The sequence below is a fragment of the Hyla sarda genome, chromosome 6, assembly GCF_029499605.1.
Source record: "Hyla sarda isolate aHylSar1 chromosome 6, aHylSar1.hap1, whole genome shotgun sequence".
In the NCBI taxonomy this organism is placed as follows: domain Eukaryota; kingdom Metazoa; phylum Chordata; class Amphibia; order Anura; family Hylidae; genus Hyla; species Hyla sarda.
Window position 1 is genome coordinate 258,777,103 of NC_079194.1, and position 16,293 is coordinate 258,793,395.

At 45.7% G+C, this 16,293-nt stretch overlaps 1 protein-coding gene across 1 annotated transcript in view; it reads right to left on the reverse strand.

Annotated features, from left to right (window-relative positions):
- The window catches only part of SCYL1 (SCY1 like pseudokinase 1), a 74,838-nt gene extending 58,874 nt beyond the window's left edge, over positions 1-15,964 (reverse strand). Inside the window, exon 1 of the mRNA XM_056527075.1 lies at positions 15,774-15,964. Coding sequence (XP_056383050.1) covers positions 15,774-15,878 — 105 coding nt within the window. The 5' untranslated portion in view covers positions 15,879-15,964. The remainder of the gene's footprint in view (positions 1-15,773) is intronic.
- Positions 15,965-16,293: the final 329 nt, after the last annotated feature.

The following is a 16,293-nucleotide window of genomic DNA, read 5'->3' on the forward strand; positions in this document are numbered from 1 at the left end:
GGAGGGCATGACGTCACGAGGGGGCAGCCGCGAACACGGAAGCCCGCACACAGCGTTCGGAGTAATTAACTTCCGGACGATGCGAGCCGAGCTCCTAAAGGCGGGGCAGCGCACAACACCTTTAACCCCTTAAGGACACATGACGTACTGGAACGTCATGTGTCCACTCCCGATCTATAACGCGGGGCCACGGCGTGGCCCCGCGTCATAGCGGGTCGGGCCCGGCCTCTAACAACGGCCGGGACCCGTGGCTAATAGCGCGCGGCATTGATCGCTGTGCCGCGCGCTATTAACCCTTTAGACGCGGCGTTCAAAGTTGAACGCCGCGTCTAAAGTGAAACCGAAAGCATGCCGGCTAGCTCAGTGGGCTGTTCGGGATAGCCGCGGTGAAATCGCGGCATCCCGAACAGCTGACAGGACAGCGGGAGGGCCCCTACCTGCCTCCTCGCTGTCCGATCGCCGAATGACTGCTCAGTGCCTGAGATCCAGGCATGAGCAGTCATGCGGCAGAATCATCGATCACTGGTTTCTTATGAGAAACCAGTGATCAATGTAAAAGATCAGTGTGTGCAGTGTTATAGGTCCCTATGGGACCTATAACACTGCAAAAAAAAAGTGCAAAAAAAAAGTGAATAAACATCATTTAACCCCTTCCCTATTAAAAGTTTGAATCACCCCCCTTTTCCCATAAAAGAAAAAACACAGTGTAAATAAAAATAAAAATAAACATAAATGGTATCGCCGCGTGCGGAAATGTCCGAATTATAAAAATATATCGTTAATTAAACCGCACGGTCAATGGCGTGCGCGCAAAAAAATTCCAAAGTCCAAAATAGTGCATTTTTGGTCACTTTTTATATCATGAAAAAATGAATAAAAAGCGATCAATAAGTCCTATCAATGCAAAAATGGTACCGTTAAAAACTTCAGATCACGGCGCAAAAAATGAGCCCTCATACCGCCCCATACACGGAAAAATAAAAAAGTTATAGGGGTCAGAAGATGACAATTTTAAACGTATAAATTTTTCTGCATGAAGTTATGATTTTTTCCAGAAGTGCGACAAATTCAAACCTGTATAAGTAGGGTATCATTTTAATCGTATGGACCTACAGAATAAAGATAAGGGGTCATTTTTACCGAAAAATTTACTACGTAGAAACGGAAGCCCCCAAAAGTTACAAAATGGCGTTTTTTTTTTCAATTTTGTCTCACAATGATTTTTTTTCCCGTTTCACCGTAGATTTTTGGGCACAATGACTGACGTCATTACAAAGTAGAATTGGTGGTGCAAAAAATAAGCCATCATATGGATTTTTAGGTGCAAAATTGAAAGAGTTATGATTTTTTAAAGGCAAGGAGCAAAAAACGAAAATGCAAAAACGGAAAAAACCCCGGTCCTTAAGGGGTTAAAAGAGGTTGTCTAACAAAAGAAACAACCTTTGTATGGTGTCAAAAAGATAATAAAGCAACTTACTAATATTATGTTACAGAGCTTTAAAGCACAGATCCCTCCATATCAGCTCTGCTCTCTATCTTGAAGCTTTGACATCATGTCACACTCTCTAAAGGCAGAGCTCCTTTTCTGTCTTCTCAGGTCAAGACCAGTGATGTGCAGAGGGGTGCTCGTATTACATATTAGATTTTAAAGGGGTACTCCACCCCTAGACATCTTATCCCCAATCGAAAGGATAGGGGATAAGATGTCTGATCGTGGGGGTCCCGCTGCTGGGGACCCCCCGCAATATAGCATGCAGCACCCACCTGTATCTGCTTCTGGCAGCGCTGGAGGTTCTGGCTCCCGACCACGGGAATGGAAGATCGTGACGTCGGGACTCCGCCCCCGTGTGGCATCATGCCCCGACCCCTCAATGCAAGTCTATGGGAGGGGGCGTGACAGCTGTCACGCCCCCTCCCATAGGCTTGCATTGAGGGGGCGGAGCGTGATGTCACAATGCTCCGGCCCCGTGATCGACAGTAATCAGACCTGTTCACTCCGGGGACGGATTTTAATGGGGTGCGGTGTGTAAGATCATGGAGGTCCCCAGCGGCGGGACCCCCGCAATCAGGCATCTTATCCCCTATCCTTTGGATAGGGGATAAGATGTCTAAGTGTTGGAGTACCCCTTTAACCCCTTAAGGACCCAGCCAGTTTTCACTGTAGGACTCAGCAATTTTTTGAACATCTGACCACTTTCACTTTAAGCATTAATAACTCTGGGATGCTTTTACCTTTAATTCTGATTCAGAGAATGTTTTTTCGCGACATATTCTACTTTATGTTAATGGTAAAATTTTGTCGATACTTGCATCATTTCTTGGTGAAAAATTCCAAAATTTGATGAAAAAATTTAAAATTTAGCATTTTTTTTTTTTTTTTTTACTTTGAAGCTCTCTGCTTATAAGGAAAATGAATATTCCAAATAAATTATATATTGATTCACATACACAATGAGGGGCATTTATCAATGTTTGCTTATGTATTCTTTTTTTTAGTAATTTTTTCCTTACTTTTTTTTTGCTTATGTGTGACTTATTTATCAACTGGTTTCAGCCTGTTGATAATTTTCTTTCACGTAAGCAATTTTTCCTTTTTTACTTTGGTTGTAGCTTTTTCTGCTCCATTAACATTAACCCCAATAACTCTGAAAATCCCATTAGTGAGACTATATGTGTAAAACTTAATGGAAATGTAAAGTGTATGTTCACAAATGCCAGAAGCCTAGCAAATAAAATGGGGGAGCTTGAGGCCTTGATACTGGAGGAACATATTGATATAGTTGGGGTCACTGAGACATGGCTGGACTCCTCGCATGACTGGGCCGTTAATCTGCAGGGGTTTACATTGTTTCGCAAGGATAGAATGAACAGAAAAGGTGGGGGAGTCTGTCTGTATGTAAGAAGTGGTATGAAAGTCAGTGTGAACGATGCCATAGTGTGTGATGATTCTGAGGATGTGGAATCACTGTGGGTAGAATTACAAAAGGAGGGAAATACTGAAAAAATAATATTTGGTGTAATCTACAGACCCCCTAATATCACTGAAGAGATAGAAGGTCGGCTGTATAAACAAATAGAGAGGGCCGCCCGGGCAGGTACAGTGGTAATAATGGGAGATTTTAACTATCCAGATATAGATTGGGGTCCGGGGTTGGCTAAAACTACAAAGGGGAGAAAATTCCTAAATTTATTGCAGGATAATTTTATGGGCCAGTTTGTGGAGGACCCAACAAGAAGTGATGCCTTGTTGGATCTGATCATTTCCAACAACGCAGAGCTGATTGGTAATGTAACTGTGTGGGAAAACCTTGGTAATAGCGACCACAATATACCGTATATACTCGAGTATAAGCCGACCCGAGTATAAGCCGAGACCCCTAATTTCAACCCAAAATCCCAGGAAAAGTTATTGACTCGAGTATAAGCCTAGGGTGGGAAATACCTCATCCCCCCCCTGTCATCATCCAGACCCGTCATTAACATCCTCATCATCATCCCCTTGTCATCATCCCACACATCCCCCCTTCATCATCCCCTTATCATCCCACACATCCCCCCTTCATCATCCCCTTATCATCCCACACATCCCCCCTTCATCATCCCCTTATCATCCCACACATCCCCCCTTCATCATCCCCTTGTCATCATCCCACACATCCCCCCTTCATCATCCCCTTATCATCCCGCACATCCCCCCTTCATCATCCCCTTATCATCCCACACATCCCCCCTTCATCATCCCCTTATCATCCCACACCCCCCCCCCTTCATCATCCCCACACCCCCCCCTTCATCATCCTCTTCTCATCATTCGCCCTCAGTGGTCTTCAACCTGCGGACCTCCAGAGGTTTCAAAACTACAACTCCCAGCAAGCCCGGGCAGCCATCGGCTGTCCGGGCTTGCTGGGAGTTGTAGTTTTGAAACCTCCGGAGGTCCGCAGGTTGAAGACCACTGCGGCCTTCAACATCATCCAGCCCCCCTCTCACCCCCTTTAGTTCTGAGTACTCACCTCCGCTCGGCGCTGGTCCGGTCCTGCAGGGCTGTCCGGAGAGGAGGTGGTCCGGTGGGGAGGTGGTCCGGGCTGCTATCTTCACCGGGGGCGCCTCTTCTCCGCGCTTCCGGCCCGGAATAGAGCCGTTGCCTTGACAATGACGCAGAATTACGTTGGCAATGAACGCACCTCTGCGTCGTTGTCACGGCAACGTGACTATTCTGAGGCCGGGCCCGAAGCGCTTAGAAGAGGCCTCCCCGGTGAAGATAGCAGCCCGGAACCAGTATCCCACCGGACCACCTCCTCACCGGACAGTCCTGCAGGACCGGACCAGCGCCGAGCGGAGGTGAGTACTCAGAACTAAAGGGGGTGAGAGGGGGCTGGATGATGTTGAAGGCCGCAGTGGTCTTCAACCTGCGGACCTCCGGAGGTTTCAAAACTACAACTCCCAGCAAGCCCGGACAGTCGATGGCTGCCCGGGCTTGCTGGGAGTTGTAGTTTTGAAACCTCTGGAGGTCCGCAGGTTGAAGACCACTGCGGGTGGGGGAGTTCACTCGAGTATAAGCCGAGGGGGGTGTTTTCAGCACGAAAAATCGTGCTGAAAAACTCGGCCTATACTCGAGTATATACGGTAGTTACTTTTGACTTAAAATGTAGAAAACAAAGACAGATGGGGAAAGCAAAAACATATAACTTTAAAAAGGCAAACTTCCCTGGGTTGAGGGCTGCACTACAGGACATAGACTGGGGGGAGGTGTTGTCAAATACTGATACAGAAGGTAAATGGGACATCTTTAAATCAACTCTAAATAACTATACAGCTAAATATATACCAAAGGGGAACAAATATAAACAATTAAAACTAAATCCTACATGGCTGACAAATGAGGTTAAAAGAGCAATAAACAACAAAAAAATATCCTTCAAAAAATTCAAATCTGATGGGTCAGCAATAACATTTAAACAGTACAAGGAGCTTAATAAAATCTGTAAAAATGTAATAAAAACAGCAAAAATTCAAAATGAGAGACAGGTGGCCAAAGAAAGCAAAACTAATCCTAAATATTTTTTTAGATATATAAATACAAAAAAACCAAGGACAGAGCATGTAGGACCCCTTAATAATGATAATGGGGAGGTTGTCACGGGCGATCAAGAGAAGGCGGAGCTACTGAATGGGTTCTTTAGTTCTGTATATACTATGGAAGAAGGAGCTGACATTGGCCAGGTCAGTGCTGGTAACACATCATATAATGTATTGAACTGGCTTAATGTAGAGATGGTACAAGGTAAATTAAGTAAAGTAAATGTAAGCAAATCTCCAGGGCCGGATGGACTACACCCAAGAGTTCTTAGAGAGGTAAGTTCAGTAATATCTGTACCCTTGTTCATGATATTTAGAGATTCTCTGGTGTCTGGTATTGTGCCAAGGGACTGGCGCAAGGCTAATGTGGTACCAATCTTCAAGAAGGGCTCTAGGTCTTCGCCAGGCAATTATAGACCGGTAAGTCTAACGTGCATTGTGGGTAAATTGTTTGAAGGACTTATAAGGGATTACATACAGGAATACATAGGGGATAATAGTATTATAAGTGATAGCCAGCATGGGTTTACTAAGGATAGAAGTTGTCAAACCAATCTAATTTGCTTTTATGAAGAGGCGAGTAGAAGCCTTGACAGAGGAATGGCTGTGGATATAGTGTTTCTGGATTTTGCCAAAGCGTTTGATACTGTCCCTCACAGACGTCTGACAAGTAAGTTAAGGTCCTTGGGCTTGGAAACTTTAGTTTGTAACTGGATTGAACACTGGCTCATGGATCGTACCCAGAGAGTGGTGGTCAATGATTCGTACTCTGATTGGTCCCCGGTTATTAGTGGTGTACCCCAAGGTTCAGTACTGGGCCCGCTGCTGTTTAATTTATTTATCAATGATATAGAGGATGGTATTAACAGCTCTGTTTCTATCTTTTCAGATGACACCAAGCTTTGTAAAACGGTACAGTCTATAGAGGATGTGCATAAGTTACAAGATGACTTGGATAGACTAAGTGTCTGGGCATCCACTTGGCAAATGAGGTTCAATGTGGACAAATGTAAAGTTATGCATCTGGGTACTAATAACCTGCATGCGTCTTAGGGGGGATTAAACTGGCAGAGTCACTGGTAGAGAAGGATCTGGGTGTACTTGTAGATCACAGACTACAGAATAGCATGCAATGTCAGGCTGCTGCTTCCAAAGCCGGCAGGATATTGTCATGTATCAAAAGAGGCATGGACTCAAGGGACAGGGACATAATACTCCCCCTTTATAAAGCATTGGTATGGCCTCACCTGGAATATGCTGTTCAGTTTTGGTCGCCTGTTCATAAAAGGGACACTGCGGAGTTGGAAAGGGTGCAGAGACGCGCGACTAAACTAATATGGGGCATGGAACATCTTAGCTATGAGGAGCGATTTAAAGGAGTTACAATTGTTTAGTCTTGAGAAGAGACGTTTACAGGGGGATATGATAAACGTATACAAGTATATAAATGGCCCATACAAAAAATATGGAGAAAAACTGTTCCAGGTTAAACCCCCCCAAAGGACGAGGGGGCACTCCCTCCATCTGAAGAAAAGGTTTAGTCTAAAGGGGCGACACGCCTTCTTTACCGTGAGGACTGTGAATTTATGGAACGGTCTACCTCAGGAACTGGTCACAGCAGGAACAATTAACAGCTTTAAAACAGGGTTAGATACATTCCTGGAACAAAATAACATTAATGCTTATGCAGAATTATAAAACTACATCCCTTTCCCTTATCCCCTTACATCCTTCCCTTCAATACCCTGGTTGGACTTGATGGACGTATGTCTTTTTTCAACCATACTAACTATGTAACTATGTAACTATGTTTGAGCTAGAGTAAATTTAGTAAATTTTTAACCCTGTTGCGACTTTTTTTTGCGCAGTTGCGACTGTCGCAGTTAATAAATACCTGACTACCCGTAGTCCATTTTAAAATGATTACTACGTAGTTAATTTTTGGAAAACTTGCTTTTCTCGCTTTTCAGTCAAAATGTCGCACGAAAAATCACGTAGTCGCAGTTGCGACAATTTTGCGACAATTATAGTAAAGAAAACCTGACTAAACCCTTTGATAAATGTCCATAAATGTGTCTACTTTATGATTGCATCATAAAGTTGACATGTTTTTACTTTTGGAAGATGTCAGAGGGCTTCAAAGTATAGCAGCAATTTTCAAATTTTCACAAAATTCTGTTTTGAAGTGGATTTGAAGGGCATTCTTATTAGAAATACCCCACAAATGACCCCATTATAAAAAAAACTGCACCCCTCAAAGTATTCAAAATTACATTCAAAAGGTTTGTTAACCATTTAGGTGTTTCCCAGGAATAGCAGCAAATTGAAGAAGAAAAATCAAAATCTTCATTCTTTACACTCGCATGTTCTTGTAGACCCAGTTTTTGAATTTTAACAAGGGGTAAAAGGAGAGAAATCTTCCTAAAATGTGTAACCCAATTTCTCTCGAGTAAGGAAATACCTCATGTGTGTATGTCAAGTGTTCGGCGGGTGAACTACAAGGTTCAGAAGGGAAGGAGCGACAGTGGGATTTTGGAGAGTGAGTTTTTCTGAAATGGTTTTTGTGGGGCATGTCGCATTTAGGAAGCCTCTATGGTGCCAGAACAGCAAAAAAAAAAACAAAAAAAAAAAACACATGGCATACTATTTTGGAAACTACACCCCTCAAGGCATGTAACAAGGGGTCCAGTGAACCTTAACACCCCACAGGTGTTTCACGATTTTTCGTTAAACTTGGATGTGTAAATGATATATTTTTTTCTTCACTAAAATGCTGGTTTTCCCCCAAATTTTTACAAGGGATAATAGGACAAAATGCCCCCCAAAATTTGTAACCCCATCTCTTCTGAGTATGGAAATACCCCATGTGTGGATGTCAAATGCTCTGCTGGTGCACTACAATGCTCAGAAGAGAAGGAGTCACATTTGGCTTTTGAAAAGCAAATTTTGCTGAAATGGTTTTTGGAGGGCATGTCCCATTTAGGAAGCCCCTATGGTGCCAGGACAGCAAAAAAACAAAAACACATGGCATACTATTTTGGAAACTACACGCCTCAAGGAACGCAACAAGGGGTACAGTGAGCCTTAACACCTCACAGGTTTGATACATTTTTGTTAAATTCGGATGTGTAAATGAAAAAAAAAAAATGTCACTAAAATGCTGGTTTTCCCACAAATTTTATATTTTTACAAGGGGTAATAGGAGAAAATGACCCCCAAAATTTGTAACCCCATTTCTTCTTTGTATGGAAATACCCAATGTGTGGATGTCAAGTGCACTGCTGGCGCACTTCAATGCTCAGAAGAGGAGGAGCGAGGAGGAGCTTTTAGAGACAGAATTTGGTTGGAATAGAAGTCGGGGGCCATGTGCGTTTACAAAGCCCCCTGTGGTGCCAGAACAGTGGAACCCCCCCCCCACATGTGACCCCATTTTGGAAACTACACCCCTCACAGAATATAATAAGGGATGCAGTGGGTATTTACACCTCACTGGCATGTGACAGATCTTTGGAACAGTGGGCTGCGCAAATGAAAAATTACATTTTTCATTTTCACAGACCACTGTTCCAAAAATCTGTCAGACACCAGTGGGGCGTAAATGCGCACTGTACCCCTTATTACATTACGTGAGGGGTGTAGTTTCCAAAATGGGGTCACGTGGGGGGGTCCATTGTTCTGGCTCTATGGTGGATTTGCAAACACACGTGGCCTTCAATTGCGGACAAATTTTCTCTTCAAAATCCCAATGGCGCTCCTTCTCTTCTGAGCATTGTAGTGCGCCAGCAGAGCACTTTACATCCACATATGGGGTATGTTCATACTCAGAAGAAATGGGGTTACAAATTTTGGGGGGCTTTTTTTCCTATTTTTCCTTGTGAAAATGAAAAATTTGGGGTAAAACCAGCATTTTTCCATCCAACTTTGAAGAATTCTCATTAAACACCTGTGGGGTGTTAAGGCTCACTCTACCCCTTGTTACGTTCCGTGAGGGTTGTAGTTTCCAAAAAGGGGTCACATGTGGGTATTTCTTTTTTTGCGTTTATGGCAGAACCTCTGTAAAATCAGCCAACCCTGTGCAAATCACCAATTTAGGCTTCAAATGTACATAGTGCGCTCTCACTCCTGAGCCACGTTGTGCACCCGCAGAGCATTTTACGGCCACATCTGGGGTATTTCCGTACTCAGGAGAAATTGCGTTACAAATTTTGGGGGTCTTTTTTTTCCCTTTTAACACTTATGAAAATAAAAAGTATGGGGCAACACCAGCATGTCAGTGTATAATTTTTTATTCGTTTACACTAACAAGCTGATGTAGCCCCCAACTTTTCCTTTTCTTAAGGGGTAAAAGGAGAAAAAGCCCCCCAAAATTTGCAGTGCAATTTCTCCCGAGTACGGAGATACCCCATATGTGGCACTAAACTGTTTCCTTGAAATACAAAGTGAGAGAGCGCCATGCGCATTTGAGGACTAAATTAGGGGTTAAATAGGGGTGGACATAGGGGTATTCTACGCAAGTGATTCCCAAACAGGGTGCCTCCAGCTGTTGCTAAACTCCCAGCATGCTTGGACAGTCAGTGGCTGTCCGGAGATGCTGGGAGTTGTTGTTTTGCAACAGCTGGAGGCTCCATTTTGGAAACACTACTGTACAATAAGTTTTTCATTTTTATTGGGGGGGGGACAGTGTAAGGGGGTGTATATGTAGTGTTTTACCCTTTATTATGTGTTAGTGTAGTGTAGTGTTTTTAGGGTACATTCACACTGGCGTGTTACGGTGAATTTCCCGCTAGGAGTTTGCGCTGCGGCGAAAAATTTGCCGCAGCCCAAACTTGAAGCAGGAAATTTATTGTAAACCTGTCCGTGTGAATGTACCCTGTACATTCACATGTGGGGGCAAACCTCCAGCTGTTTCAAAACTACAACTCCCAGCTGTACTGACAGACCGTGCATGCTGGGAGCTGTAGTTATGCAACAGCTGGAGGCACACTGGTTGGAAAACCTTCAGTTTGGTTGGAAAATACTGAGTTATGTAACAGAACCTGTGTGCCTATAGCTGTTGCAAAACTACAACTCCCAGCATGTACTGATGCAACAGCTGGAGGTATGCAACTACAACTCCCAGCATGGAGAAACAGCCGTTTGCTGTTTGGGCATGCTGGGATTTGCAGTTTTGCAACATCTGGAGGGCTACAGTTAGAGACCACAGCACAGTGATCTCCAAACTGTGGACCTCCAGATGTTGCAAAACTACAAATTCCAGCATGCACAGACAGCAAACTGCTGTGTGGGCATGCTAGGAGTTGTAGTTTTGCAAGATCTAAAGGGCAGTATAGAGATCACTGTGCAGTGGTCTCTAAACTGTAGACCTCCAGCTGTTGCAAAACTGCAAATCCCAGCATGCCCAAACAGCTGTCTGGGCATGCTGGGAGTTGTAGTTTTGCAACATCTGGAGGGCTACAGTGTAGAGACCACTGTATAGTGGTCTCAGACTGTAACCTCCAGATGTTGCTAGGCAACTTACCGACTTCCGTCAGATCCAGAGAGCCGTCCTCTTCTGCTGCACGACATGCCGCCCGCGCCGATCACCGCAGCCGATCGCGTCCCGCAGCCTCCACCGACGGGTAAGTGGATCTTCGGCGCCTGGTCCCCTTCGGTTCCCCGTTCTGCCCCGCCTATTGTGGGTAGGCAGAACAGGGAAAACTAAAGTTAACACCCCCCCCGCCCCCGATCTGCTATTGGACGTCGCTTCTAGACACCCAATAGCAGGGATAGGAGGGGTGGCACCCCTGCCACCTCACTCCTATCCCTTCAGGGGAATCGTAGGTGTCATGGACAACCACGATCCCCCTTATATTCCGGGTCACTGGGTCACCATAGACCCGTATGACCTGGAATCGTCGCAAATCATAAGTGTGAATTCACTTGCGATTTGCGCCGATCGCCGACATGGGGGGGGTTTGATGACCCCCCTGGGCATTTGCGCGGAGTGCCTGCTGATCTATATCAGCAGTCACCCCGGTCCGGTCCCCGCCCGGCGCGCGTCGGGGACCAAAATTCCCACGGGCATACAGGTACGCCCTGGGTCCTTAAGACGCAGGTACAGAAGGCGTATCCATACGCCCTGGGTCCCGTACGGGTTAAAAGGAAAAAACGTGTTGGGGTCCGACCACTAGCTGCTGTAAATCTGAGTTTTACCAATCATATGCCTCCAGCTGTTGCAAAACTACAACTCATAGGATGTGTGGGCATGCTGGGAGCTGTAGTTTTGCAAAATCTGCAGGCACAATGTGTGTGTATAGCATAAAACCAGAAAGGAAAGGGTTAACGATCCCAGAGCAGTGAGGGAGGGGGAGTGGTCACAGTGAGGACCCACCCCCTGCTGTAAATGAAAAGTACTTTCACTTTGCAATCACTCCAAGTAAATAAAGTGAATTCTAAAAGAAATATTGGTCATAGACACATAGGGGGAGATTTATTAAAACCTCTGCAGAGGTAAAGTTGCCCAGTTGCCCATAGCAACCAATCAGATCGCATCTTTCATTTTGCAGAGACCTTGTTCAAAATGAAAGAAGAAATCTCATTGGTTGCCATGGGCAACTGGGCAACTTTCCTCTGCATAGGTTTTGATAAATCTCCCCCAATATAAAGATTACATGTACATGATCAGGATGAGATACTGAGCAACATATAACAGTTGTTTTTTTGGGTGATCTGACAGGTACGCTTTAAAATCTGATGAGCAGTAATATGAGCTCCCCCTCTTCATATCAATGATCTGGCCATGAGCAGACAGAAGGGGAGGGGGAGCAGGCGCTGGAGCAGACTACAAGACAGGTGATGTCACAGCTACAAGCCAGACAGATCAGCTGATAATGGAGAGATCTGTGCAGTATGGCTAATAACATTTTTTACTAAGATACTTTATTATACTTTTAGACACCATACACACAGGTTGTTTATTTTGCTGGACAACCCCATTAAGAATTTGCAGAGTCACAGGAATAAACAATCTCCCTGTGGTCTGCCTGGTAAGGGTGCATTCACACGGCCATTTGCCCCCGTTCCGTTTAAAAAAAAAAATGGATTTAAAAAAACGGATAGAAACGACTTATCAAACGGGTATCTGTTTTGAACAGTTTTTTTTTTTTGTTTGTTTTTTTGAGTAGGAAGTATGAAAAATCAGCCACCTACAGACTCCCGCAGCCAGGACTACTACTACTCCCATCATGGAACAGACTTGTTTCCATGGTGGGAGTAGTAGTTCCTGGCTGAAGGAGTCTGCTGGCGGCTGGGGAGGCTACATTAGTGCTTGTACTACTACCCCCATCATGGAACTGACTGTTCCATGATGGGGGTAGTAGTACAGGGGCTGAGTGGCCGGTACTGAGGAGCGATTCAGGGCTCCCTGCGGGGTTTTTAAAATGCACAATGTATATTTAAAGCGTTGTGGGGGGCAAGATATATAACGCTATATATCTAGCCCCCCAGCACATCTATAAAGATATAACCCCCGCCAGCGCAAAAATATATACCCCCGCAGTATAAATATGTGACCCCCCGCCGGCGCAATTATCAATATATACCCCCCGCCGACGCATTTATGTGACCCACCCCTGGCGCATTTGTCATTAATGCAGCGCTATCAGTGAAAAGCATTTTACGCGCAGAGCATTGCACCAGCCGCCGGCGCGATGCTGCTGATAGAATACTATTCATACATAGCACTGCAGGGGCATATTATACAGAAGTGCTGTGGGGGCCAGATAATACTATATATCTGGCCCCCACAGCACTTCTATATAATATGCCCCGCAGCGCTATGTATGAATAGTATTCTATCAGCAGCATTGCGCCGGTGGCGGCTGGTGCGATGCTCTGCGCATAAAATGCTTTTCACAGATAGAGCTGCATTAATGACAAATGCGCCAGCGGGGGGGGGGTCACATAAATGCACCAGCGGGGGGTATATATTGATAATTGTGCCAGAGGGGGTGTATAATTATAAATGCGCCTGCGGGGGGTTACATTGTAAATGCGCCGGCGGGGGGGTCACATATTTATACTGCGGGGGTATATATTTTTGCACTGGCGGGGGTTATATCTTTATAAAAGTGCTGGGGGGCTAGATATATAGCGTTCTATATCTTGCCCCCCACAGTGCTTTTAATATACATTGGCTCCTCAGTTCCGGTGCATTGCCATAGAATGAAATTTGCCATAGAATGAAATGCTCCGCCTCCTTCACATCCTATTGGCTCATACTTATCACATGACATATTTAACCGTCACGCATCGACGCGCACAGCAGTCTCAGTTTGGCTATCACAGGGAGAGGATCTCCCTGTGATAGCTGAAGCTGCGCGGAGCTAACATGGACTCTGTGGCCCGATTCAATCGGGCCACAGAAGCTCATACATTTACAATGGTCCCTCAACATACGATGGTAATTCGTTCCAAACGACCCATCGTTTGTCGAATCCATCGTATGTTGAGGGATCCGTGCAATGTAAAGTATAGGAAGCTGTACTCACCTGTCCCCGCCGCTCCGCACCAGGTCCTCACCGCTCCCGCTGCTGTTCCAGGGGCTCCAGATGCTGTCCGGTTGCTCCGGTGTCTTCTTCGCGATCCTCCGGTGTCTTGCGCATCTTCTGCAGGGTCCGGGCCTCGCTTTCAGGTGATGTTATTACGCTGCTGCGCCGGCGCGGCGTGCGTAGTGACGTAATAACGACGCCGGAAAGCAGGCCCGGACCCTGCAGAAGATGCGCAAGACACCGGAGGATCGCGAAGTGGACCCGGAGCAGCGGGGATAGGTAAGTGAACTTGCCAGGGATGCTTAAACTGCTATCCGACAGCAGCTTAAGCATTTTGCGCTGTCGGATAGCAGTTATTGCGATGGCCCTGACATATAAAAGCATCGTATGTCGATGCTGACATCGACATGCGATGGCCTCTGAGAGGCCATCGTATGTCGATTTTATCATATGTCGGGGCCATCGTAGGTCGGGGGGTTACTGTACTCTTTTATTACATTTACTGTTTTATAGATCCACAGCGCTATTGGGATCCCAAATGCCCGATAGCGCTGTCCTCAGCATGCCTCCCTGCGAGCACTTACTACACCCCACGCCCGCAGCTCTACTCCCCATCCCCCATTAACTCTCAGGGAGCGGGGAACATACAGTAGAGCATCGGGCGCAGGTAAAGTAGTATTGCGTGTGCTCAGATGTCCTTCCCTACACAATCTGCGTAGGGAGGCCAGCTGGCCATGCGCAGTCTGTATGCATTGCAAAAGAATGAGATTTGCCTTTGGATGGCTCCGTGCAGCTTCAGCTATCACAGGGAGAGGAGATCCTCTCCCTGCGATAGCCAAACAAACTGCTGTGCGCGTCGATGCGTGACGGTTAAATATGTCACGTGACAAGTGTGAGCCAATAAGATATGATGGAGGCGGAGCATTTCATTCTATGGCAAATTTCATTCTATGGCAATGCACCGGCCATTCAGAGCTCCCCGCGGGGAGTTTAAAAATGAAAGTAAAATACATTGGTTATCGCAGCGTTGAGGACCATGCCGCCCGCTCCCCTGCTTAATAACTTCTGATTGGATCGGGTCTCAGAAGTGAGACCCGGTGCGATCAATCCCTCAGCCCCTGTACTACTACCCCCATCATGGAACAGAGTCTGATCCATGATGGGGATAGTAGTACAAACACTAATGTAGTCCCCCCAGCCACCGGCAGACTCCCGTAGCCGGGGAATTACTACTCCCATCATGGAACAGAGTCTGCTGATGTCACCTCTTCTGAGCATGCTCAGATGTAATTACGGATATTTTAAACCCGGGTGCAAACGGATGACTTTAAAGGTTCATCCGTTTGCCATAGACTTCAATGTTAAAAATGATGATGTCCATGTTTTCTTCCGTTTTTTTCACGGAAGAAAAAATACTGCATGTGCCTTTTTTTCTTCCATGAAAAAAACGGAAATGAGTGCAGACAGGTGCAGACGGATTGTAAAAAAAATCCCATTGACCTGAATGGGATTAAAAAAAAAAAGTTTTTAATCCGTTTACAGTCTGCAAAAACGGAACTTAAACGGGGATAAAAAAAACGGGTGCAAACGGCGGTGTGAAATCACCCTAAGAGATGTCCACGGTATACAGGTAATCTGCCAGGGGGTTGCGGAGGCAGCCACATCATCTTCTGACAGCACTGAGAAGCTCTGAAGACGGATACTGCAGGCAAAACCCCGACAATTTATAATCAGAAGTCCCACGTATAGGAGAATGTAATGTCACTATGGTACAGTATTCCCAAACAGGTGTGCCTCCAGTTGTGGCAAAGCAAAAACTTCCAGCAAAACAAGACAGACAAAGGCTATCGGGGCATGCTGGGAGTTGCAGTTTTGCAACAGCTGGAGGCACACTAGTTGAAAAACTACAATTCCTAGAATGCCTGTCAGGTCATGATGGGGACTGTAGTTTTGTGCCATAAGTGGGGGCCCTGGATAGTATAATCTGTAAATACAATGTATTATTCTGAGATACATATATACACAGGGGACACTAATAGTCCTACGCCCACCACCTCATTATAAAGCCCATTGCCAGCAACGTCACCCTGCATTACAGTCCACTTACTCATGTGCCCCTTGTCTTCCTCCTGTCCGGCCCGGGGGTGACAGGATATGGTGTTCACTCACCTTCTTTTTGCCTTTCTGAATGCCCCATCCTCCCGGTAATTCCTCTCTCTCACCGGTAATATCATAAGGGAAATCACGAGCCGGGTCCCGGGACCAGAACCACATCTTCGCACCGGCTATAGACACGTCACCGTGACGTCTCACAAAACCGGGAGGGATTACCCAGACACATCAGCAGGGGGAGTCATGTGACTCCAGGAACAAGCGTCACCAGTTCTATCACGTGATTAGAAGATAGATCACGTGACTTATTCACGTCGAGTTACGTAACAACAAGTTAAAATTCACTTATGTGGCCGTTGTATCTGTGTGTAATGACATACAAAGCTGTGCCCAGACTGTACCATACACAACGCCTTCAGTGCCAGTCATTACCCACATATTCAGAATAAAATTTTCCTGTATTTTCCCTTTCTTTGCAAAACTACAACTCCCAGCATGCCCAAGCAGTCTTTGCAACAGCTGGAGGCACACTGGTAGGGAAACCCTACCCTAAAAGATGCACACTACAAAGTTACTG